The sequence below is a fragment of the Chionomys nivalis genome, chromosome 4 (assembly GCF_950005125.1).
Source record: "Chionomys nivalis chromosome 4, mChiNiv1.1, whole genome shotgun sequence".
Classification (NCBI taxonomy): Eukaryota; Metazoa; Chordata; class Mammalia; order Rodentia; family Cricetidae; genus Chionomys; species Chionomys nivalis.
Window position 1 is genome coordinate 4268595 of NC_080089.1, and position 23639 is coordinate 4292233.

Here is a 23639-nt window from a genome sequence, read left to right on the forward strand (position 1 = left end):
AGATCAGCATGTCTTCAAGCTCCCTAATGAGAAAAATGATGGCAGACTTCATTGTAGGTCTGTGGCCATTTCACACTTCACCTCTGAGTTATAGAAATACATTGTTCTTATTTGCACTGACTGTTTAGAGGAAAAGGCTGGCCCTGTAACATTAGACCATAAGGAGCATGTTAGATTATACATACTGGTTAGTTCTGAAAAAGATTGAAGAGAGGGCAGGGACAAGAGAGCTAGCTTTGTTGCTGACCTGGGAAACTGTAAGCAAGAAGGTATGTCAAAGGTAGGAATTTGCTTCTTTTCTCCTGGAGAAATTTGCCTCCCTTCCAAGGAAATATGAAATTAAACACTAGAAGTACTTAATTAAATGATGTAAAATCTTGTTGATCAGTATTTCCATTTCTTGTCTCTGGAGATGTACTTTTCATCTGCTGGTGGAATGATTAAGTTTTTTGTTAAAACTTCCTATGTAATAGCTAGGAAGGATATGAGTTATAGTTATTACAGGCACAGATTTTACCTTAAAAGATTGTTTGAGGGGAAGTAAAATTTTGAGATTTTGAAAATTTCAAAATTAACATTTCAGATTATCCTGCTATTTAAAGTAAGGTTCTAAATCTGAACTTTTATTTTCCTTATCAAATGGGGTTATTAAAATTGTTTTCCTGACCAAAAGATTATGGTAGGAATAAAATGAGTTAATCTTGTTAAAATAGTTTTCAAACTTCCATTTAAGTAAAAACTCATCAAGGCTTGTCCACTAGGGGTCTTTGCTTGAAACCTTCATTTTTTTTGGCAGAAAAGGAAGTCCTTATACCCATGACCTGGGTGCAAGTTTTCTTACCCTTGGCACAGCAGGCATCCACAGTTGTTTTAAGAAATTTCCTATAATTTCTTGTAGTGTACCATTGGAACCTGTCTGCTTGTGACTCCCTCCCTCCCTCCCTCCCTCCCTCCCTCCCTCCCTCCCTCCCTCCCTCCCTCCCTCCCTCCCTCCCTCCCTTTCTCTCTTTCTCTCTTTCTCTCTTTCTCTCTTTCTCTCTTTCTCTCTTTCTCTCTTTCTCTCTTTCTCTCTTTCTTTCTTTCTTTCTTTCTTTCTCTTTCTCTCTCTCTCTCTTTCTTTCTTTCTTTCTTTCTTTAATTAATTATTTTTTTTAAACTGTCTTTTCTCATTTCACATACCTATCCCAGTTACTATTTTCTCCCCTCCTCCTGCTCCCTCCATCTTCCCCCCACCCCATCCCTATCAGACTGGGTAAAGATTCCCATGATGAATCAACAAAGTCTGACATGTAGCTTTGAGGCAGAACCAATGCCCTCCTCCCATATTTAGGCTGAGCAAGGTATCCTGGCAAAAAGAGTGGGCTCCAAAAGACCAGTTCAAGCACTAGGGATAAATCTTGGTCCCATAGCCAAAGCTAGTGGCCCTACAGACTGCCCAATCCAAACAATTGTCACCCATATTCACAGGACCTAGTTTGTTCCTATATAGGTTCCCCTACTATCAGTCCAGAGTCAGTAAGCTCCCTCTAGCTCAGGTCAGCTGTTTCTCTTTGTATCCCCATTATGGTGTTGACCCCTTTGCTCATATTATTGCTCCGCCTTCTCTTTGACTCATCTCCTTTTTATTCTTTCATCAGTTGCTGGTTGAAGGTTCTATAACTCAGGTATTCACCAATCTGATTACAGATTACAGTGAAAGGCCTGTTCAGGCACCATCTCCACTATTACTTAGGGTCTTGGCTCAGGTCATCCTTGTGGATTCATGGGAATTTGCCTGGTGCCAGGTTTGATGCTAACCCCATAATGGCTCGCGCAATCAAGATATCTTTTTCATTGCTCTCCCTCTCTGCCCTTCACCAGTCTCCACCATCCTATTCCCTCCTGTTTTCCTCTTCCCTCCCTCCCCTTCTCCCCTTCTCCTCCCTTTTCACCCTTCCTTGTCGACCCCCCCCCCAAACACACCCTGCATGCTCCCCATTTTCTCAGGAGAACTTGTCTATTTCCCCTTCCCAGGGGTCCTCCTTGTTACCCAGCTTCTCTGGGGTTGTGGACTACAGACTGGTTATCCTTTGCTTTACATTTAATATCCACTCATGAGTGAGTATATAAAATGTTTATTTTTCTGGGTCTGGGTTACCTCATTCAGAATTTTTTTTTTAATAGTTCCATGCATTTGCATGCAAGTTTTATTGTTTTTTACCGCTGAGTAGTACTCCTTGTGTAAATGTACCACAATTTCTTTATCTGTTCTGTTGACATACATCTCGGATGTTTTTAGGTTCTGATCTTAAGAATAAGGCTCCTATGAGCACGTTTGAGCAAATATCCTTGTGGTGTGAGTGTGCATCTTTTGAGTATATGCCCAAAAGTGGTATTGCTGCATCTTGAGGTACATTGATTCCAAATTTTCTGAGAAACTGCCGTACTGATTTTCAAAATTGCTGTACAAGTTTGTGCTTCCACCAGCAATGAAGGAGTGTTCTGCTTACTTACTCCACATCTTCTCCAGCATAAACTATCATTGCTGTTTTTGATCTTAGCCATTCTGACTAGTGTAACATGGTATCTCAGAGTCATTTTGATTTACATTTCCCTGTTAGCTAAGTATGTTGAGCAGTTCCTTAAGTGTCTTTTGGCCATATGAGATTCTTCTGCTTAGATATGTACCCCATTTTTTATTAGATTATTTGGTATTTTAATGTTTAGTTTCTTGTGTTCTTTGTGTATTTTGGAGATCAGTCTTCTATCCAATGTGGAGTTGGTTAAGATCTTTTCCCATTCCATAGGCTGCCATTTTGTCTTATTGACTGTGCCCTTTGCCTTATAGAAGCTTCTCTGTTTCAGGTTGTTCCATTTATTGATTGTTGATCTCTGAGTGTGTGCTATTGGTGTTATATATAGGAAGTGGTCTCCTGTGCCCATGCATTGAAGTCTACTTCCCGCTATCTTTTCTGTCAGGTTCAGTGCCGATCATTTTCTTAAGGTGTGTGATCCTTTTGGACTTGAGTTTTGTGCATGGGGATAGATATGGATCTGTTTGCCTTCTTCTACATGCTGACATCCAGTTATGCCAGGACCATTTGTTGAAGGTGCTTTTCTTTTTTCATTGTAAAATTTTAGTTTCTTTGTCAAAAATCAGGTGTTCATAGGTGTATGAATTAATACCAAGATCTTCGATTCAATTCGGTTGTGATCCAGCTGCCCTCACTCCCCCTGACTGACAGTGGAACTTCCTTGTGGTCGGTAATTGACAAGGATGTTTGTGTTCTTTCTGGCCAGTGGGTCTCCACAGATGGAGTAGAAGTATAAAAGGTTGCTGGGCAAAATAAAGGTTGCTGTTCTTCCACCTGAAAAGAAGCCTCTGTGTCTCAATCCCAGCACACCCCCCACCCCCCCAACCCCCCCACCCTCCCCACCCCCGCCAGTCTTGGCTATCCAGGCTGCACTGGCAAAAGCAAATTCCATTGGTCCACATGTCTGTTTTGACAATATCAAGCTGGTTTCATTACTTAACTCTATAGTAGAGCTTGAACTCAGGGTTGTTGATGCCTCCAGAAGTTTGTTTCTTGTACAGGATTGTTTTGGCTATCGTGAGTTTTTTGTTTTTCCATATGGAGTTTGAGTCTATGAAGGATTGTGTTGAGATTTTGATGGGGATTTTATTGAATCTGTAGATTGCTTTTGTAAGATTGCCATTTTTATTATGTTGACTCTATCCAGGAGCATGGGAAATCTTTCCATTTTCTGATATCTTCTTCCGTTTCTTTCTTCAAAGACTTAAAGTTTTTTTCATGCTAGTCTCCTGCTTCTTTGATTAGTGTCACCCCAAGATATTTTATGTTGTTTGTGGCTATTTATTGTAAAGGGTGATGTTTCTCTGATTTTTTTTTCTGCCCTTTTATCATTTGTGTATAGGAGGGCTACTGATTTTTTTGAGTTGATCTTTCATCCTGCTACATTACTGAAGGTGTTTATTAGCTGCAGAATTTCCCTCATAGATGTTTTGGGGTTACTTATGTGAATTATCATATCCTTTACAAATAGTGAAAGTTTGACTTCTTCTTTTTCAGTTTTTAGCTCCTTGAACTCCTTTAATTGTCCTATTGCTCTAGCTAGAACTTTGAGTAGTGTATTGCATAGATAGGGAAAGAGTGGACAGCCTCTTCTTGTTCCAGATTTTAGTAGAATCACTTTGAGATTCTCTCCATTTGATTTGATGATGGATGTCAGGTTGCTGTATAATGTCATTATTATGTTTTGGTATATTCCTTGTATCCCTGACCTCTCCATGAAGAGGTGTTAGATTTTGTCTAAGGTTTTTCAGCATCTAATGAGATAACTTTTTTTTTCTTTCAGTTTATTTATATGGTGGAATACTCTGACAGATATATGTTGAACCATCCCTGCATCTCTGGGATGAAGCCAACTTGATCATGGTGGATGATTTTTTTGATTTGTTCTTGGATTTGGTTTGCTAATATTTTATTGAGTATTTACCTTTCTTGGTTGAGTCTTCGTGTGGTTGGGTATCAGGGTTACAGTAGCCTCGTAAAAAGAGTTTGACAATGTACCTTCTGTTTCTATTGTGTGAAACAATTTGAGTAGTACAGATATTATTAAGGTCTTTGAAGTTCTTGTAGAATTTTGCTCTGAAGTAATCTAGCTCTGGACTGTTTTTGGTTGGGAGGCTTTTGATGACTCCTATTTTCTTAGGGGTTACAGGTCTATTTAAATTGTTTATCTTGTCTTGATTTAATTTTTGTATGTGGTACCTGACCAGAATATTGTCCATTGCTTCTAGATTTTCCAATTTTGTGGAGTACAGGTTTTTGAAGTATGACCTAATGAGTGATTTAACTGTCTTTGCTATGGTCCCTGTTTTATTTCTGATTTTGTTAATTTAAATATTCTCTTTCTGCCTTTTGGTTAGTTTGGATGAGTGTTTGTCTGTCTTGTTGATTTTCTCAAAGAACCAGCCCTTTGTTTCATTGATTCTTTGTTTTTCTTTCTTTCTTCGTATTTTAGTGATTTCAGCCTTCAACTTGATTATTTCTTGTTGTCTATTCCTGCTGTGCGAGTCTGCTTTGTTTTGTTCTAGAGCTTTCAAGTGTGCTGTTAAGTCATTAGTGTGAGATTTCTTCATTTTCTTTATGTAGGCACTTAGTGATATGAACTTTCCTCTTAGCACTGCTTTCATAGTGTTCCATTGGCTTTGGTGTGTTGTAGATTAATTTTTGTTAAATACTAGGAAGTCTTTAATTTCTTTCTTGACCCAGGGGTGATTCAGTTGAGCATTGTTCAATTTCCATGAGTATATTTTACAATTAGTGTTGTTGTTGAAATCTAACTTTAAGCAATGGTGATCTGATAAGATACGTGGGAGGGTAATCCAACTTTTTTGTATCTGTTGAGGTTTGCTTTGTTACTGAGTATGTGGCCAATTTTAGAGAAGGTTCCATGAGGTACTGAGAAAAAGGTATATTATTTTGTACTTGGGAAATGTTTTATAGATGTCTGTTAAGTCCATTTGTATCATGACATTTGTTAGTCTCATTTCTTTGTCTAGCAGTCCTGTTCATTGGTGAGAGTGCGGTGTTGAAGTCTCCTATTAGTGTGTTGGTTTGATGTGTGATTTAAGCATATATAAAAGAAACATTACTAAAGCTTAAATGTATATATATATGAATGAACACCCATATGGGTGTTCTTGTATTTGGGGCATAGATGTTCAGAATTGAGACTTCATCTTATTGGATTTTTCCTGTGTTGAGTATGACGTGTCCTTCTTTATCTCTTTTCATTGATTTTAGTTTGAAGTCTATTTTTTAGATATTAGAATAGCTACACCCTCTTTTTTCTTAGGTCCATTTGATTGGAAAATCTTTTACCAACACTTGAAGTAATATCTGTCTTTAAGATTGAGGGATTGAGGTGTGTTTCTTGTATGCAGCAGAAGGATGGATCCTGTTTTCATATCCATTCTGTTAACCCGTCTCTTTTTATAAGTGAATTGAAATTGAATCCATTGATATTAAGAGATACTAATGACGTGATTGTTAGTTAATTCCTGCTATATTTCGGTGATAGTGTGTATGGTTTTACTTCTTTGGAGTTTGCTGGTATGAAGTTTGAGTATCAGTTTCATGTGTTTTTGTAGGTATAGCTAACTTCCTTGGGTTGGAGTTTTCCTTCTAATATTTTCTGCAATGCTGGATTTGTGAGTAGGTATTGTTTAAATCTATTTTTGTCATGGTATGTCCTGTTTCATCCAACTATGGTGATTGAAAGCTTTCTGGGTATAATAGTCTGGACTTGCATCCATGGTTTTAGTGTCTGCAACACATCTGTCCAGGATCTTCTGGCTTCATAGTTTTCATTGAGAAATTGGGTGTAATTCTGATAGGTCATTAGCCTTTTTCTTTTGCAGCTCGTAATATCCTTGTTTTGTTCTATATGTTTTGTGTTTTGATTATTATATGGTAAAGTTACTTTTTTTTTTGTCTAGTCTATTTAGCATCTTGTAAGCTTCTTATACCTTCAGAGGCATATTCTTCTTTAGGTTGGGAAAGTTTTTGTCTATGGTTTTGTTGAATATATTTTCTGTGCCTTTGAGCTGGATTTCTTCTTCTGTCCCTACTGCTCTTAGGTTTGGTCTTTTTACAGTGTCCCAGATTTTCTGGATGTTTTGCGTTAAGGATTTGTTGGATGTAATATTTTCTTTTACCAATGAATCTGTTTCCTCTATTGTATCCTCAACTCATGAAATTCTCTCTTCCATCTTTTGTATCTGTTGGCTAAGCTTGCATCTGTAGTTCATGTTCGTTTACCCAGATTTTCCATTTCTAGAATTTCCTCAGTCTGCAGTTTCTTTATTTTCCCTATTTCAATTTTCAAGTCTTGAACTGTTTGAACTGTTCGTTTCACTTGTTTGATTGTTTTTTTTTTCTTGGATTTCTTTAAGAGATTTATTTATTTCTTCCATTTTGTTCTTTTCCTCCATTTCTTTCATGGAATTTTTCATTTTCTTTTTAAGGGTCTTTAAAATCTTTATAAAGTAATATTTAAGGATGTTTTCTTCTGCTTCTTCTACGTTAGAATTCAGGTCTTCCTTTTGTAGGACCAGTAGATTCAGGTGTTGCCATATTGCTCTTTCTGTTGTTGAATATATTTTTGTGTTGGTGCCTACCCATCCCTTCCTCCAAGGAGTGCAGGTGGGGCCTATGCTTCAGGGGGTCTCTCTTCCTCAAATTACTTCAGGTGGGGCCTGTTGCTTAGATGGTTACAGATTCTCCTCTGGGGGACTCCTCTCCATTTGCTCTCTGGGCCAAGGCTCTGGTGGTCATAGGTGCAGTGAGGAATCATTGCAGGTATGAGGCAACTGCTCCAGGGTCTTCAGGGTTTGGTGGTTGGGGCTAGGGCATGGGATGTTCCTCTGTGGGCTTGGACCTGGACAGCAGGGCCCTCTAGCTGGGAACCCAGGTACTCACCTCTTCATAGCAGTCAGTGCCAAGGCTCCTGTCATCAGAGATGTGCTGTGGGATGGTTAGGAGTGTGAGGAATCTGCTTCCAGGCCTCAGGCTTTGATGGGTGGAGGTAGGGTGCAGGATATGCTTCTGGGCATTAGAGTCTAGAGGACAGGGCCCTCTAGCAGGGAAACCAGACACACATCTTTCCAGGGAGTCAGCTTCAAGTCTTTGGTGGTCTCAGATGTGGTGGTACATGGTTGCTAGTATGGGGAGGCTGCTCCCAGATTTCTGGGGCTTTTCTGGGTCTGGGAGTGGGGCACAGGATGTGCCTTTTGGAACAGATTCCTTTTCGAGCCACTGAAGAGCAGGTTCTTGTTTTTTGGCAAAACTGTCGCCATTGAGTTGGTACCCTATTCTAAGTTGCACAAGTAACATGTACTGTGAAGAAATAATGGGATGGTACACTATTGAGCCTGCTTCTCAAAACAATCATGAAAATGTTTCATTTCCTAAAATGTAGTGTATAGCTGCCTATATAAATAGCATATAGAAGTGATCCCTTTACCCAAAATCTCTCCAGCATTTAAATTGTCATCAGTGTTTTTGATCTTGGCCATTCTTACAAGTGTAAGATGGAATCTGAGAGTTGTTTTGATTTGCATTTCTCTGATGACAAAGGATGTTGAATATTTCCTTAAGTGTCTTTCAGCCATTTTAGATTCCTCTGTTGAGAGGTCTCTGTTTAGGTCTGTACTCCATTTTTTTATTAAATTTTTTTTTTCTTTTGATGACCAATTTCTTGAGTTCTTTGTATATTTTGTCTGATATGGGGTTAGTAAAGATCTTTTCTCATTCTGTAGTGGGAATGCAAGCTGGTACAGTCCTTTGGATGTCAGTATGGCAATTTCTTAGAAAATTAGGAAGCAACCTTCCTCAAGACCCAGCAATACCACTTTTGGGTATATATCCAAAGGATGCTCAATCGTACCACAAGACATGTGCTCAAATATGTTCATAGTAGCATTGTTTGTCATAATCAGAACCTAGAAAGATCCTAAATGCCCCTTGACCAAAGAATGGATAAGGAAAATGTGGTACATTTACACAATGGAGTACTATATAGCAGAAAAAATAATAACATCTTGAATTTTGCAGGAAAATGGATGGAGCTAGAAAACATCATTTTGAGTGAAGTAACCCAGACAGAGAGAGAGAGAGTTATCACATGTGCTCACTCATAAGTGGATTTTAAACATAAAACAAAGAAAACCAGCCCACAAATCTGTTGGGAACGCAATCGCCCGGCAAATAGGATTAATCAGGCTAGCTTTAATATCAGCTTTATTAAAGGGAAGAAGGGGATAACTTAACCTTGGGATACAAAACCAAGGTTCCAATGAAGAGCAGGAAGCAGAAAGGGAGGCAGGGAGCACACCCACAATATTTATGAGTAAATATTAGCCCAAGGGGATCCCGCCCTTCAAGCAAGGTGATTGGCTGGGCTACACAAATCACAGTCTCAGAGAACTTAGACAACAATGAGGACCCTAAGAGAGACATACATTGATCTAGTCTACATGGGAAGTAGAAAAAGACAAGATCTCCTGAGTAAATTGAGAGCATGGGGACCTTGGGAGAGGGTTGAAGGGGAGGGGAGAGGCAGGGAGGGGAGCAGAAAAAAATGTAGAGCTCAATAAAAATCAATAAAAAAAGAATGGCATACAGTGCCTATAGAATACCTATGACTACTATATATATATATGTATATATATATATATATAGTATGTGGCTGCCTATTGAATAATGTACAGTGCCTTTATCAGCTTACGGTATCATTGAAATAAATTTTTCAGATACTTGTTTTATATTTTAATGTCATTGCTTCGTTTTGCTGTTTTTTCTCCCCACCTAAAATCCAAGTGGCTATATAATATTAGTTTTTCTCCTTTCTTGAGAAATTCCTAAGGTAACTTTTAATTCTTAAATGTTCTAGCTTTAGTTGTTCCTATCATGTTTTTCCTCATTTTACTCTAAGTCGCATTTCAGTGCCTTAATTTTATCATTATCCTTAGAGTATTTTTTAAAGTCTCATAGTATTTCTAAAAAATAAGTCTGAAAAATGTTGTCAGATATGTCTGTTCATACATTAATCCTAACACTCTTGAGACTAAAAGAAGTAAATTGCCATGAATCCGTGGCCAATGTTATTTATAGAGTGAAACTTTGTTACAAAACCAAGTCCAGCACAAAGCAAAACAAAACTTGAAATAGTAGTATATATCTTATAGAGAGCTAATATGGTCTTGACTTTTTGTCTGAGATATTTGTATTGCTTTTACAGTTAAATTGAAGTCACCTTAAATGCTTTTGTACCTCAGAAAAGTACCTCATATATGTACACATAATTTTTTGTTATGTATTCATCTGAGGATACTTAAAAGTTCTTGGGTCCCTAGAGGACAGGCCTTCTGTAGTGAGAGCTGCGGGGCTGCGTTCCTGTCACCCAGCTCCTGGCCTCTTGGCTAGCTTATGCCCCGAAATAACAACACACAAACTGTATTCTTTTAAACTCTTTATTTTTTAACCAATGACCTTCCTCCATCAGCCTTCCCCCCCCCCCCCCACTTGATCTGTTTTTCACTCTTAAGGGAGTTTTTTAAATTTTGGGTTTTTTTTTTTTTTTTGGTTTGTGTATGGGTGTTTTGCCTGTATACTCTTCTGTGTTTCATATTTACGCAGTACCTGTGGAAGCCAGAAGAGGTTATGCATCTCTCTAATCTCCTACATTTATATTCTTTTAGACAAAGAACAGGAATAAAATATGTAAGCCCCAGATGGCAGTTTTTTACATCATTTTTTAAATTTTTCCAAAATAGTATTAGAAACTAGAAATGTAAAGCCAATGTAATTGTCTTCAGATCTTTATATATTGGTACTGAGAGTAGGCTAAGAATTAGATAAGGCAAAAACTTGATTCTAGTTCATACCGATTTATAAATTAATGACCCAAGACTCGTTTTTAATGAAATGTTTTAGGTGGTAGATGCTAGCTTGATAGATGTAGTACCAAGAACAGGACAATAATATCCATTAGTAATAAGTACTCTTTATACTCTAAAATATACTTTTTATAACTTTGTGTTATTGGTTATTAAGTATTTTTCCTTGACATATGGGCTGTGTATATCACGACAAATGTTTTGAAATTGATTAGTCTCGTGTTTATGTTTGTCTGTTCTTATTTGGTTAGACTGCAGTTTCTGAATTTGAAAAACATTGCCTTCCTTTGATGCCAGGGGCAGTGTTTGAATTTCACAAGTTAAATGTTTGTCCATTTGTAAAATGTTGAATTTTTTTATTACTTAATAATTTTTTTATTACTTAAAAAAAATACCAATCCAATTCCCACTCCCTCCCTTCCTCCCACTCCCTCCACACTCCCTCATACCCCTCCCCTTTCCAATCCTAACATGCAGTAGAGACAAATCCCAGGGCTTCTGTGAGTGACCCCTCAGTCTGCCCCAACTGTCAGGCACATTCAGCGGGACTAGTTTGATCCCATGCTCTTTCACTCCCAGTCCAGTTGGAGTTGGTGATCTCTCATTAGCTCAAGCAAACTGTCTCAGTGGGTCAGCTTCTCATGGTCTTGACCTCCTTGCCATATTCTCACTCCTTCCACTCTTCAACTGGACCTTGGGACCTCAGTCCAGTGCTCCTATGTGGGTCTCTGCCTCTGACCTTTAGGTGAGTGAGAACCTGCACTTTGCACTCAACTGTGAAATCTTTGATGCTTGACACAATGACTGATAAATTTGTTGGTGAATTGGAAACAAATCTGCTAGAATCCTTCCCTATCACAGCATGGGATTTAATTTAATGCACTGATGATCATCTCTAATAAAACAGTTTTGTTCATTATTTTATCCTTCTTTGTGGACCGTAGCTTAACTTCAGAAAATCGAAAACTGTATACGTTGGTTTTAGCAAAACATGTTAAATTTTACCCCTTTTTCTCATCAATTTCTTATAAACATTTTCATACAGAAAAGTTGATAGAATTGTAAACATCCCTAAACTTGCTCCCTAGAGCCTTCAATCAACATTTTAATATATTTGCTTTAGTCAAATATTACTTAATCTCTCGAACAATTTGTTGTCCTTTATATATTTATACATTCTAAGCCAGTGATAAACAAGCATACTTCATCTGTAAAACTATAAGTTACATAACTTTTATGAATACTGATGTTAGAATATGACTAAATGAAAGTATTTGTAAACATTTGGGAAAGAAAGTTTGTAGAAAATTAAATACTGTCACTTTACTATACTTAGATTGATACAAAAAAAAGAAATAATTGTAAACTTGTCTAGTTATTATTTACATATAGTTTTTATATATTATCTAGTTAGATCCAGTATTATTATTCTAAATAGCAGTGATAGTTAATCACATTTATTTAACTTTTTTTCCCAGCTACTGTGATGTAGTCACCTTCAAGGAGGATACAGGCTAAATTCCTTTATCCTACTTATATTTTCTGATCACATTTATTTTATTTTATTTATTTAATGTATATGAGTGTTGTATCTGAATTTAGATTTTTATGCCAGAAAGGGAGCTTAGATACCACTTTAGATATCTGTGAGCTACCATGTGGTTGCTGAGAATTGAACTCAGGACCTCTGGAAGAGTGATCAGTACTCTTAACCACTGAGGCATCTATCTCTCCAGCCTAAAACAGTTCTTTTTTAATTTTAATTTTTTATTTATTTTTTATTGTTTGAGACAGTTTGACAGAAAATGCCTCCCAAAGGGAGTAGCACTATTAGGAGGTGTGACCTTGTTGGAGGAAGTGTGTCACTGTGGGGGAGGGCTTTGAGTTCTCTTTTGCTTAAACTTTCCTCGGTCTGATAGTTGACTTCCTGTTGCCTGCTTGCAGATATTATGATGCTCCCCACATAATGATCAGGGACTGAACCTCTGAAGCTATAAGCAAGCTACCCCAATTAAATGTTTTCTTTATAAGAATTTCCACAGCTATGGTGTCTCTTTACAACAATAAAAACCCAAACTAAAACACAGGATTTCTCTGTGTAGCCTTGGCACTCCTGAAACTTGTTCTGTACACCAGGTTGGCCTCAAAGATCTGCCTGCCTCTGCCTCCTAAGTGCTGAGATTAAAGGCGTGCAGTACCACTGCCCAGCTCACATTTATTTTTGAAATAGATTGATTTGTTCGCTCAGAAAATACTCTTCTCAGTTCTGCGCTATGCCCTTCAAATTCCTGTTCATCAACTGCTGCTGTTTGTAGTATTTGGTGGGTTCCTAAGACAGAATATCTTCTTGAGTATTGTATTTTTTTGCAAGGCCATTTAGAATATTTGAATGTACATCAGTGAAAGTTATACTGTTTTCTTGGACATCTTTTAGTATTAATGTGTTTTATCACTGTTAGAGTACCACAGAGGTTAACTAAGATTCGGAATCTAATAATTATTTTTCCATTAGATCATTATTTATTAGCATTCCATGGGTAGTAAAAATCTGCTGCTTTTCTCAATGTTCCATATCCGTTATTATGTAATTCATGCAGCAATCTGTGAGGGTTAAGAAAACTAGGGAAGAGAGATGTTAGTAACTGACTCTTAAACATGACTCAGAATCCAAAGAGCCTTGAAAGACCCTCACCCACTTGGGTGTAGGCCCAAGAGGGAGAAGCCCCGCGACTCAATTAACCAGTCCAGCAGATGCAAGAAGCAAGAGGGTTTATTAATGAGGGCGCCACTGGGTGTCTCTAGTCTCCAAAGAGGTAGAGCACCCCGAACAGCAATTCCAGAAAAATTTTATATGCAAAAACCACAACATTAGCATAGTGGGTATGGGGTACAAAATGATTGGACATAACATAAGCATATTAGATCAGACCTGGGACACAATTGTCAGTTCCCTTAAATTTCCCAGAAATACCAGAAATTACCATAAAAACGTTGACATTGCCCACAAACTTTATCTGTCTCAGTCTGGGCACCAGATGCTGCCTGAGGGTGAGTGGAACAGGGTACTGTGGTCAGGATGCAGTTAGGGTTATTTTGCAAAATTTGCAAGTTTATACTTCTCTCACTTTTTTTTGTCGCTGATTATCTTTAATCTAAAAGTAGTTGCAAGCAGATACTTCCCTTTTTTATTGCTGATTGTCTTTAATCTAAAAGTAGTTGCAAACAGGCTTTTCAGCCTGACTGGGAGAGTACTTTGGCTACAGAATCCTGTGTGGCACTGCCTTAGTGTTTCACATGCTGTGGTCCTCTTATTACCTGCCTTAGAGTTTTCTGGAATGTTCTTAGAAATGTGGATTCCTGAATTTCACCTCATATTTCAATATAAAATTTTGTCACCCCACTGGGTCACCTGTCCTTATTGTGTTAGAGGAAGTTTTAGCTTTACTTAGCTGTTAACCTAGAAATATGGTCAGCATTCATGAACCATCCTTAATTCCTGGAATGTATGACACTAGACTCAGTATTAACCCTTCTTTTCTTGGTGATAACCTTTCAACATTTGTCTTTGCTCTAAGATTGTTATGGATTTTAAGCACCCAGAGGGTGTCACTGTACAAGTTATGTTACCTCGTCGGAGTTTGTTGGTGATGACAGGAGAATCTAGATACCTTTGGACTCATGGGTATGTATTGTGGTAACCTTGGTGACTGATGGGAAACTTTCTGTTTTGTAAGATTTCTTATTCTTTTCTGTTGAACTGCTGAAGCCATGTCCTGTGCCTGCACATCAAATTATATGAGTACAAACCACCTAGGATGTATGCAGAGATTTTGTTTCTTTGTTTTGTTTTCTTTTTTTTTTTTTTCTTTTTCGAGACAGGGTTTCTCTGTGGCTTTGGAGCCTGTCCTGGAACTAGCTCTGTAGACCAGGCTGGTCTCGAACTCACAGAGATCCGCCTGTCTCTGCCTCCCGAGTGCTGGGATTAAAGGCGTGCGCCACCATCGCCCGGCTGTTTTGTTTTCTTTTTAATGTACTGCCTTTTTATTCTAAAAAGATTTTACATTTAAAGAAAAATTTTAAGTGCAATAGAGCAAACCTATAGTTCTCAGTTGTGAATACTTTGCTGCATCTTACTTTTTCTCACTTATTGTCATCATTGCTTTTGCTTAATCATCTGAAAGTTAACTTTTTCTTTGTTTTGGTAGAAATGCATCTTTGGTTGTTTGAGGTCAGTACATTAAACTGCTAGAATTTATGTGTGTGAGAAAAAGTATATATATAAAATATTGCATTCTTTTTTATGAATTCTGATCTGCTTATAAATTTTAACTCGCACATTTCAAATATTCAAGGTAATGATCATGTTATTAATAACCTGACCTATGCTTTCATTTATTTATTTATTGAAAATAGATTCTTCTCTTGTATAGTATATTGTGGCCAGTTTCCATACCCTCTGTGCTTCCCAGCTCTCTTCTACCTCATCTCCCCAGATCCACACTTTTAATGTGTTTCCTTTTCAGAAAAGAGCAGACCTCCGAGAGATGACAAACAGGACAAAACATGATATAATAAATCAAGGCAAATACCTATATATTGAGTCTGGACAAGGCAGCCCAATAGAAGGAAAAGAGTCCCAAAAGCAGGCAAAAGAGTCGGTGATACACCTACTCCCACTGTTAGGAGTCCCACAAAAACACTAAGCTAACAACCATAACCTGTATTCAGAGAACTTGGTACAGACTCATCCAGACCTTGTGCCTACTACTTCAGTTTCTGTGAGCACGTGTGTCTTAGTTAAGGTTTCTATTGCTCTTAAGAAACGCCATGACTATGGAAGGCCTTATAAAGGAAAATGTTTAATTAGGGTAGGCTTACAGTTCAGAGGTTTAGTACATTAATGTCATGGTGAAAAGCATGGTAGCATTCAGGCAGACATGGTGCTGGAGAAGGAGCTGATCTGCAGGCAGTGAGATTGCCTGACTTGAGCTTATGAGACCTCAAAGCAGACCCCCTAGTGACACACTTCCTCTAACAAAGCCACACCTATTCCAACATGACCATATCTCCTAAAAGCACCACTCCCTATATGAACCAAGTAGTCAAATATATGAGTCTATGGGAGCCATTCCTATTCAAACCACCATACCATGTGAGCCCTACTTAGTTGATTCAGTGGGCTGTGTTCTGGTGCCCTCTATCTCCTCTTATTCTTATCTTCCCCTCTTCTGCAGGTTTCCCAGATTTCTGAGGGGGAGGGGACCTGGTAGAGACCTCCAATTTAAATTGTCTCTCTCACCCACATAATATCTGGCCATGGGTCTCTGTACCCATTCCATCTGCTGCTGGAGGAAGCATCTCTGATGATGAGGGTACAGGACACCTATCTATGAGCAGATCAGAATATCATTAGGAATCATTTTATTATTTTTTTTCTTGACAGTTATATTTTGTTCCTGGCCATCTAGGCAGTGTAGGTAATAGCTTCCTTCTTGTGATGTGAGACTCAAGTTAAACAAAATATTGGTTGGCCACTCTCACAAGTTCTTTGCCACCATTGCTCCTTCACATCTTTCAAGCGGAACAAATTGTAGGTTGAAGGTTTTGTAGCTGGGTTGGTGATGTGGTATTCCCCTCTGTATGCTGGGAATACCATTGGTTCATAAAGAAAGTATTTTGGGCCTGTGCAGGGAATAGAGGTAGGAAGGGAAAACAAAGCTGAATGCTGGCAGAAAGGAGGTGGAATCAGGGGAGAAGCCATGTACTCCCACACACACTGCCAGAGACAGGTGCCGTAACTTTAGCCAGTAAGCCACAGCCACGTGACGATACACAGATTAATGGAGATGGGTTAAATTTATATTTTAAGAGTTAAGCAATAAGAAGCTAGAGCTAATGGGCCAAGAAGTGATTTAATTAATATAGTTTCTGTGTGATTATTTCTGGGCTAAGTAGCCAGGGACAAACAAGTGGCTCTCTCCTCCAATAGGGTTGGCTCCATTTTTCTCTTTCCAGAGCATGCAGAATATCTTCTTGAACCAAACTGACTATAACAGAAGGGTGAAAGCTCCATACTTTCTTCACTGTACATTTAGATATAGATGTAAATGTAGAATGTAGAGAGGAGCTCAGTCTCTCACACTCAGTGAGCTGTATAGATGTTGTACTAAGAAATGGCACTTTCAGTTTCGGAGAATGATCTTCTGTTCTAGTATCAGCTTAGGTTATTTAGGAATCTCCTCAGCACCCCTTTGGCCAACAGCACAACTAAATGCAACCCAGTCCCACCACTAAAAACCTTGCCTGGCTACAAAGATGGTCAGTTCAGACTCCATAACCTCTGTTGCTAGGAGTCCTCACTAGGGTCACCCACACAGATTCCAAGAAGTTGCATTTCCACTCAAACCCCAGTTGACCCCCTCATTCCTGCTATTTCTCCCTGTATTCTCTTCTTGGAGGGTTTTATTCATTTACTCTTTAAGGACCTCTGCCATTCATATAAGTGGTTTTAAGGTCTTTATCTTGTGCTTTAGCTATGTTTGGAATATTCAGGACCTTATGTAGTAGGATAGGTGGGCTTTGGTAGAGACGTATTTCCCTTGCTGTTATGAACTGTGTTTTTGTGTTGGCATCTAGGCATCTGGGATTGAGGTGATTTTAAGTCTAGGTTTGCCTTTGTTGGGTTGTATGTTGACTGTTTTGCCTTTTCCTGGCCTCCTTGACTTGTGTGTTTATGAGAATGCTTGCTGGTATTGGAGACTGGGAGAAAGGGAAGCCAGGGGGAGATAATCTGTTGCAGTGCAGGGAATGACCCTAAATATTGGGTCTGAGGAAACAGAGAGAATGGAGAAAATTTAGGAGCAGTCTACCTGGTCATTTGGCAGTCATAACCTGTGGTTGAGCAAGTGGTGGTGCCCCAGATGGGGGTGGGATACAGAATCAAAGTGGGAGAGTAGCCTAGAGGGGGATGGACCATGAGTCCCACAGAAGGTATGGACGGGGCAAGGCAAGGCTGCATCTTATATTCTGTTACAGAGCTGTGGATGACCCTGGGGAGTGGGTTTCTGGGGAAGCAAGAAGTTACAGAACATCTCTTGGCAGCCTTCCTGGTGCTCTGGTGGTGTGTGGCCTGTGGTTGAGCATGGGCTATCCACTTGTGTTTTCAGGGCTGGTCTTCTGGCAGGCATGGCCTGTGGTTGAGTAGGGGTATCTTCCCAAGTAGAGGTTACCTGCCCAATTTGGTGGCTGGGACACAGAGAAGAAATGGGGAGGGGAGGCTATGGAGGGATGGTCTGTGGGAGTCATCAGATACATGGATGGAGGCTGGGGAGGTAAGCTGCAGCTGGTGTTCTGTTGCAGCCCTGGGGGCTACCCTGAGAATTAGGTTGGGAAACAGAGACAGTGGAGAAGGTCCCTCCCTGGGCAGCCTACCTGGTACCTTGTCTTCTTTCAGGCTTTTCCTGTCATTGAACTGAGTGTTTGCTAAGGTGGAGGTTAGGACACAACAAAGAGGAAAAAACCAAGGTGAGGTTTTGAGATCCACAGGAGGTGTGGACAGTGGCGAGGGAAAGCTGCAGCTGATGTTCTGTTGCAACACTAGGAGCCACTCTGAAAATTGAGTTTAGGGGAACAAAGAATAACTGTCTTAAGTTTGAGTCATAAAAAATAAATGGCCTGATTTTGAATCTTTTTCATAACCATTATAATATTTGCACTTAAATGCAATCTAATCAATTTTCTCAAGTATTCTTAGAATTTTGAAAATAAGCAGGTTTTCTTTTGGGGTTCAGGCTCTTTGTGTTGTCACTCATTCTTAAACTTTTAAGAATAATGACATTATAGTAAGTGCAAAATAAGGAGTTATTTTGCATATGTATTGTGAAACAATCTCTTCTTGGAAATACTAAAGCTTCTTTGTAGTCAGACTTTTTCATTGGGACTGTCGGCTCCCCAGGAATGACACAGAAACTATTATTAATTATAAAAGGTTGGCCAATAGCTTAGGCTTGTTTCTAATTAGCTCTTATAACTTGAATTAATCTATGTCTTTTAATCCATATTCTTCTATGTGGTTCAGTTACTTTTACTCTGTATTACCCATTCTTGCTCCGAATCTCCTGGCATCTCCCCTTCTTCCCAGCATCCTCTCTCCCTGGAAATCCTGCGTAGGCCATTCAGCTTTTTATTAAACTATTCAGAGTGACACATCTTCACAGTATACAAAAGATTATTTCATAACATTTCTCAGATACTATTTTGATCACACTTTTTTTTATTGAAGGTATATTATGTCCTCAAATGTTAACAGTAGTTATATATGAAAGTTTTTATTCTTAGTCATACTAATATTTAATTTAAAGCTGATGTAAGGATTATACATTCTTTCTTAAATTATTAGGAGGAAGAAAAATAAGTATTAACATTATATTTGAAGGTTGCCAATGACATTCATTACCTCCAAAGTGACTGACTGTGAGTGTGCATTTGCATGCTGTAGAAAGAGATGGAGAAAAGGGTGTAGGTTGTCAGAGATGGGGAAGAGTGTGATAGAGGAAACAAACAAATGGTATACCAACTATTTGCTTGATAAGATCTTTGGTGAAGGGGAGAATAAATTGAAATAAGCATACCAGCATAGGGAATCAACCTTTTGATGTTTATTCTGGAAAAAAAAATGACAAAATTCCAACCTGCTATATGTATATTCTTTTTCAAGTGCATTGTAATTTGTAGAATGTCATGTATTTGAAACAGCATGTTAATTCCAACATTTGTTGTATTCCCTAAATGTTGTCACTATAATGCCAAGTAAGTTATTTTACTTATTGTCTTCAGAATTACACCCAGAAAATTTGATACTGTCCAAGCATCTGAGCAGTTCAAAGGTGGAATAATCACCAGTGACATCGGAGACTTGACTTTAAGCAAGCGGGGAATTCGAACATCATTTACGTTTAGGAAAGTGAGGCGTGTGCCCTGTAATTGTAGTAAGTCTCTAATTTCATCTATTCTGCATCAGAATAAATGAGGTATGGAAACCCTTTAAAGGCGTCGATACTTAGGAGAGCTTTTTCTTAACTTCTCCAGTAATATCTGCTGTACTCTGCATGTGTTAGGCTTTTGTAGCACTTCTCTGAGCTACCTCCATCAGAGTTTATATTCTTTGTAAAGAAGGCAGAGGCTATATTTCATCATTAATTTACCTGATATTTGGTCCTTTAGCATCCTTGAGTGCCAAGAAAATGCTTTACAGGTTTACTGGTTTGAAAATGCTTTACAGGTTTGAAAACCTGTAAGGATCTGAGAAGAACTGCACATATAGGATGCTGTTCTGATATGTTTATATAAGTATGTTGTTCTCTATATTTGTTTCTTGAAATCAGCAGAAAATTCTTTTACTTTAAAAATGCTAATTTGTAATGACAATAATCAAGAGAATGCTTTTTACATCACAGGTGTTTCAATTCAGGATAGCCTGTAACAATAGCCATTTTATTTAGCTGCAATCTTAAAAAATAAATGAATGAAAACTCTTTTATCTCAGGGCTGGAGAGATGGTTCAGCTGTAGATCTTCCAGAGGACCCGAGTTTTCTTCTTCCCAGTGCCTATGTTGTCAGACTGTCACTCCAGCTCCAAAGGATCTGATACCTCTGGCCTCCACAGGCACTCCCCTTCCACATGGCGTATGCACACAGACACACATACACATGGAATGAAAATAAATCTTAAAGAACAAAACCTCTTTTCTGAAAATGATAATCCTGTTAAAAAAAAAACTTGAAATTACTCTATTCATGAGGCTGAAAATGAGTTTTTGTTAATTTTGCTAACACTGTGAGTTTATAAAATGTGATACTTTAAAATATGTTTGGTATTTGATAAGTCTTAAACTACTGGCAGCCTTATAAGGTATAGAAACTAAAGGAAAGCTCCTATTCTCCAGCTACTTAAAAATTTGGTTAAAGAGAGAAGCTAGGTTTCTTATGCAAATGTGTCATTGTTGTGGATGGTTATTAATTATAAGTGAAACACTAAAAACATTTTACTGGGTCTTTTTATTCAGTTTGCAGATTTTTCCTCCTTTTTTTTTCCTCCTCTTTATCCTTTGACAGTTTTGTGCATGTGTCCTAAATTTTGGTCATTTTCACTCACCATTACTCTTCTCCTACTGACTCTCTTTCTACCAACAAATCCCTAATTCCTTACTTGTTTTGTTTTGCGTTTTGTTTCCTAACCCATTGAGTTTAATTAGAATTGCTTACTTGAATGTGGTGTAGAATTATTTTCTGGACCATGGACAACTTATCAGTGACTATGTAACTGAAGAAAATGATACCTCTTCCCCTAGCAGCCGTTAACTACCCCTCGATCCTGTTCCATATATTGATTTTATTTGATACCCTAGTTTTTTGCATAAAAAGTTAACATTGCTTTACTTATTATTTAATAAATATATTTTAATTCATTATTTTTCTAATTTTTTATTATTGAGTGAGTGAGTGAGTGAGTGAGTGAGTGAGTGAGTGAGTGATTGAGATAAGTTTCACTCTATAAGCCTAGACAGCGTGGACCTCACTGTGTAGTTCAGTGTGCCCTCAAATTAATGGTGATTCTGCTGCTCAGATTCTATGGTGGTGGGGTTATAGGTATGTTCCACCACACCTGGATACAGAGTGTTTTTCTTCTCATTTAGGTTACTCCTCAGTCTGTGACAGACAGAGGAAGGCCACACTTCCTTCCCTTCCAGAGAGCAGTAAAGAAGCATGCCAGCTGGAACAAGAGCATGTTCATCGTGTCTATGATTTGATTGCAAGGCACTTCAGCAGCACAAGACACAGCCCATGGCCACGCATCGCGGAGTTCCTGAAAGCTTTGCCAAGTGGTTCTATAGTGGCAGATATTGGATGTGGAAACGGAAAGTACCTTGGCATCAACAAGGAGTTATATATGGCAAGTAACTGCTTCTGTTTTCTTTAAATTGAAAAATTGGGATGGAGGTTTATGTGTGAGTATTGTATTTAACATCATTTTCACTCCTTCCTCTCCCGGTTTCAATTCCTCCTGTTTCCCTCCCTTTTACGTTTATAACCTCTTATTTCACTGTTATTGTCACGTAAATATTCATATGTATGTATAAATATGGGCTGTTGAGTCAATTTATTGTTGCGTGTGTGTGTGTGTGTGTGTGTGTGTGTGTATGACAGTTTGGGATTACTTAGCCTGAAGGGGACACTCCTCCCTGAATAAGACTGATTCTCTCTTTCTTAGTAGTCATTAATTGCCCTGCTTTTTATGCAGGGGTGGAGCCTTATGAAATTTCTCTCATCCACATTAGCATGTAAGGTGTGCTGTCATTGTTCAGGTTAGCCATATTTAGGCAGCTATATTGTTGAGACTCTATGGGTGTATCTTCCCTGTCCTATATAGGAGATGCTCTCTTACAGCAGATGTTCTATTCCTGTGGCTCCTGAAATCTTTCTGCTCCTCTTACATGATTTCCTTGCTTTATGCATCAGCTTTATTACTCCCTTATTAGGATGCCCCAATATTGAAAACCTTGCTCTAAAATCCTTTCTAATCTATAGTTGATAAACATAAGATAGTTTACTGATAGTCACATTACAAAGTAAAATCTAAAGATGTGAAAAATTACAAAGAATATAATGCTCATAAATATCTAGGTGGATAAAAAAGAATTGGAGGAGTCTTGGGATGATACTTCAGTAGATAAAATGCTTGTCACATAAGCTTGAGAACCTGAGTTCTGTTCCCAAGTACCCAGATAAAAAAACTGGATGTGGTGATATGTGATGCTATCCCAGTGCTGGGGAAGCAGTGACAGGAGGATCCCTCAGGCTCAGTAACCAATCAGCGTAGCTGAATCAGTGAGCCTCCGGTGTCCCTGAGAGACTTTTGTCTCAAAAATACAAGTTGGGCAGCACTTGAGGTATGACAACTGAGGTTGACTTATTGCCTTCATACTTACGTGAACATATGCACACTTAGCCACATATGAACACACACACACCTAAAAGAAAAGATTGGACATTTTTCTTAATTTTTAGTCTGCAGCAATCTCAATAAGAGTATATACTATGACAAGGAACCACTACAAGGAAAGCGCAAAGATAGAAACACAGTAAGTAAGTGAATTTCTTGCACCTCATCAAAAATGCTCCCTTGCAGCAGTTGGAGACTATTACAGAAAGCGACAACTAGTCAAAATGCCAAGAACAATGTTGTAATAGGAGCGGCGGGGCTGCGTCCCCAACACCCGGCTGCCCGCATGGCTTATGCCCCAAAATAATTACACGGAAACTGTATTTTTTTGAACATTGCCTAGCCCATTAGTTTCAGCCTCTTATTGGCTAGCTCTTACATATTGATCTAACCCATTTCTAATATTCTGTGTAGCACCATGAGCTGGCTTACCAGGAATATCTTAACCTGCGTCTGTCTGGAGTGGGAGAATCATGGCGACTCCTTGACTCAGCTTCTTTCTCCCAGCATTTTGTTCTGTTTACTCCACCCACCTAAGGGTTGGCCTATCAAATGGGCCTAGGCAGTTTCTTTATTAATTAACCAATAAAAGCAACAGATTAATACAAGACCCACCTCCATCAGAACAACTGGTGATGAGCGGTTAAATGCCAGTTGATACATCTTTAGCACAGCTCCTACACCTGAATAACAGAGACTTGTTCCTGTGCCTTCTGGGTCTAACCCAGTGCTCATTTGTTCAGAGTATTGCCTCATAGATTTAAAAACTTTCAAGTTTACTATGTGTCTGCTTTCATTTGTTATCATTTTTTTGAGTCACTTTTTCTTCTCATGTAAATAAAGTCTTTGTGTGGTAGACATTGATGTAAAATTCATATTATCACTGTTCTGTGTGACTAGAGCTTTTATTTCTCAAGATTGGGGGTGAAGAAGGGAAGGTAGAGAGGGAAGGTAGAGAGTCAGAATGAATGAGTCAGTCTATATGGAAGTTATTGAAATATCTCATATTCTTTGGAATATTGGCTTCCTTCCCCACCCTTCATACTTTGTACTGACACAAAGAAAAAACTTTTCCTGGAATTAAGGGAAAGTATGGCTTGCACTAAGAGGCAGATGAAAAGCAGCTTTCCATCGAGGCACAATGTGATACCCATGGATTGTTGTCATGTGTGG

The 23639-nt window shown here is 38.6% G+C and overlaps 1 protein-coding gene and 1 pseudogene across 3 annotated transcripts in view; both read left to right on the plus strand.

Annotated features, from left to right (window-relative positions):
• Alkbh8 (alkB homolog 8, tRNA methyltransferase) overlaps positions 1-23639 on the plus strand; it is a 58321-nt gene that overhangs the window by 18529 nt on the left and 16153 nt on the right. For all 3 annotated transcript variants that reach the window (XM_057767432.1, XM_057767431.1, XM_057767433.1), the window contains exons 8-10: positions 14041-14147; positions 19301-19452; positions 21160-21416. In XM_057767432.1, the coding sequence (XP_057623415.1) occupies positions 14041-14147; positions 19301-19452; positions 21160-21416 (516 nt within the window). The remainder of the gene's footprint in view (positions 1-14040; positions 14148-19300; positions 19453-21159; positions 21417-23639) is intronic.
• On the plus strand, positions 7753-7903 carry LOC130874013 (small nucleolar RNA SNORA24; annotated as a pseudogene).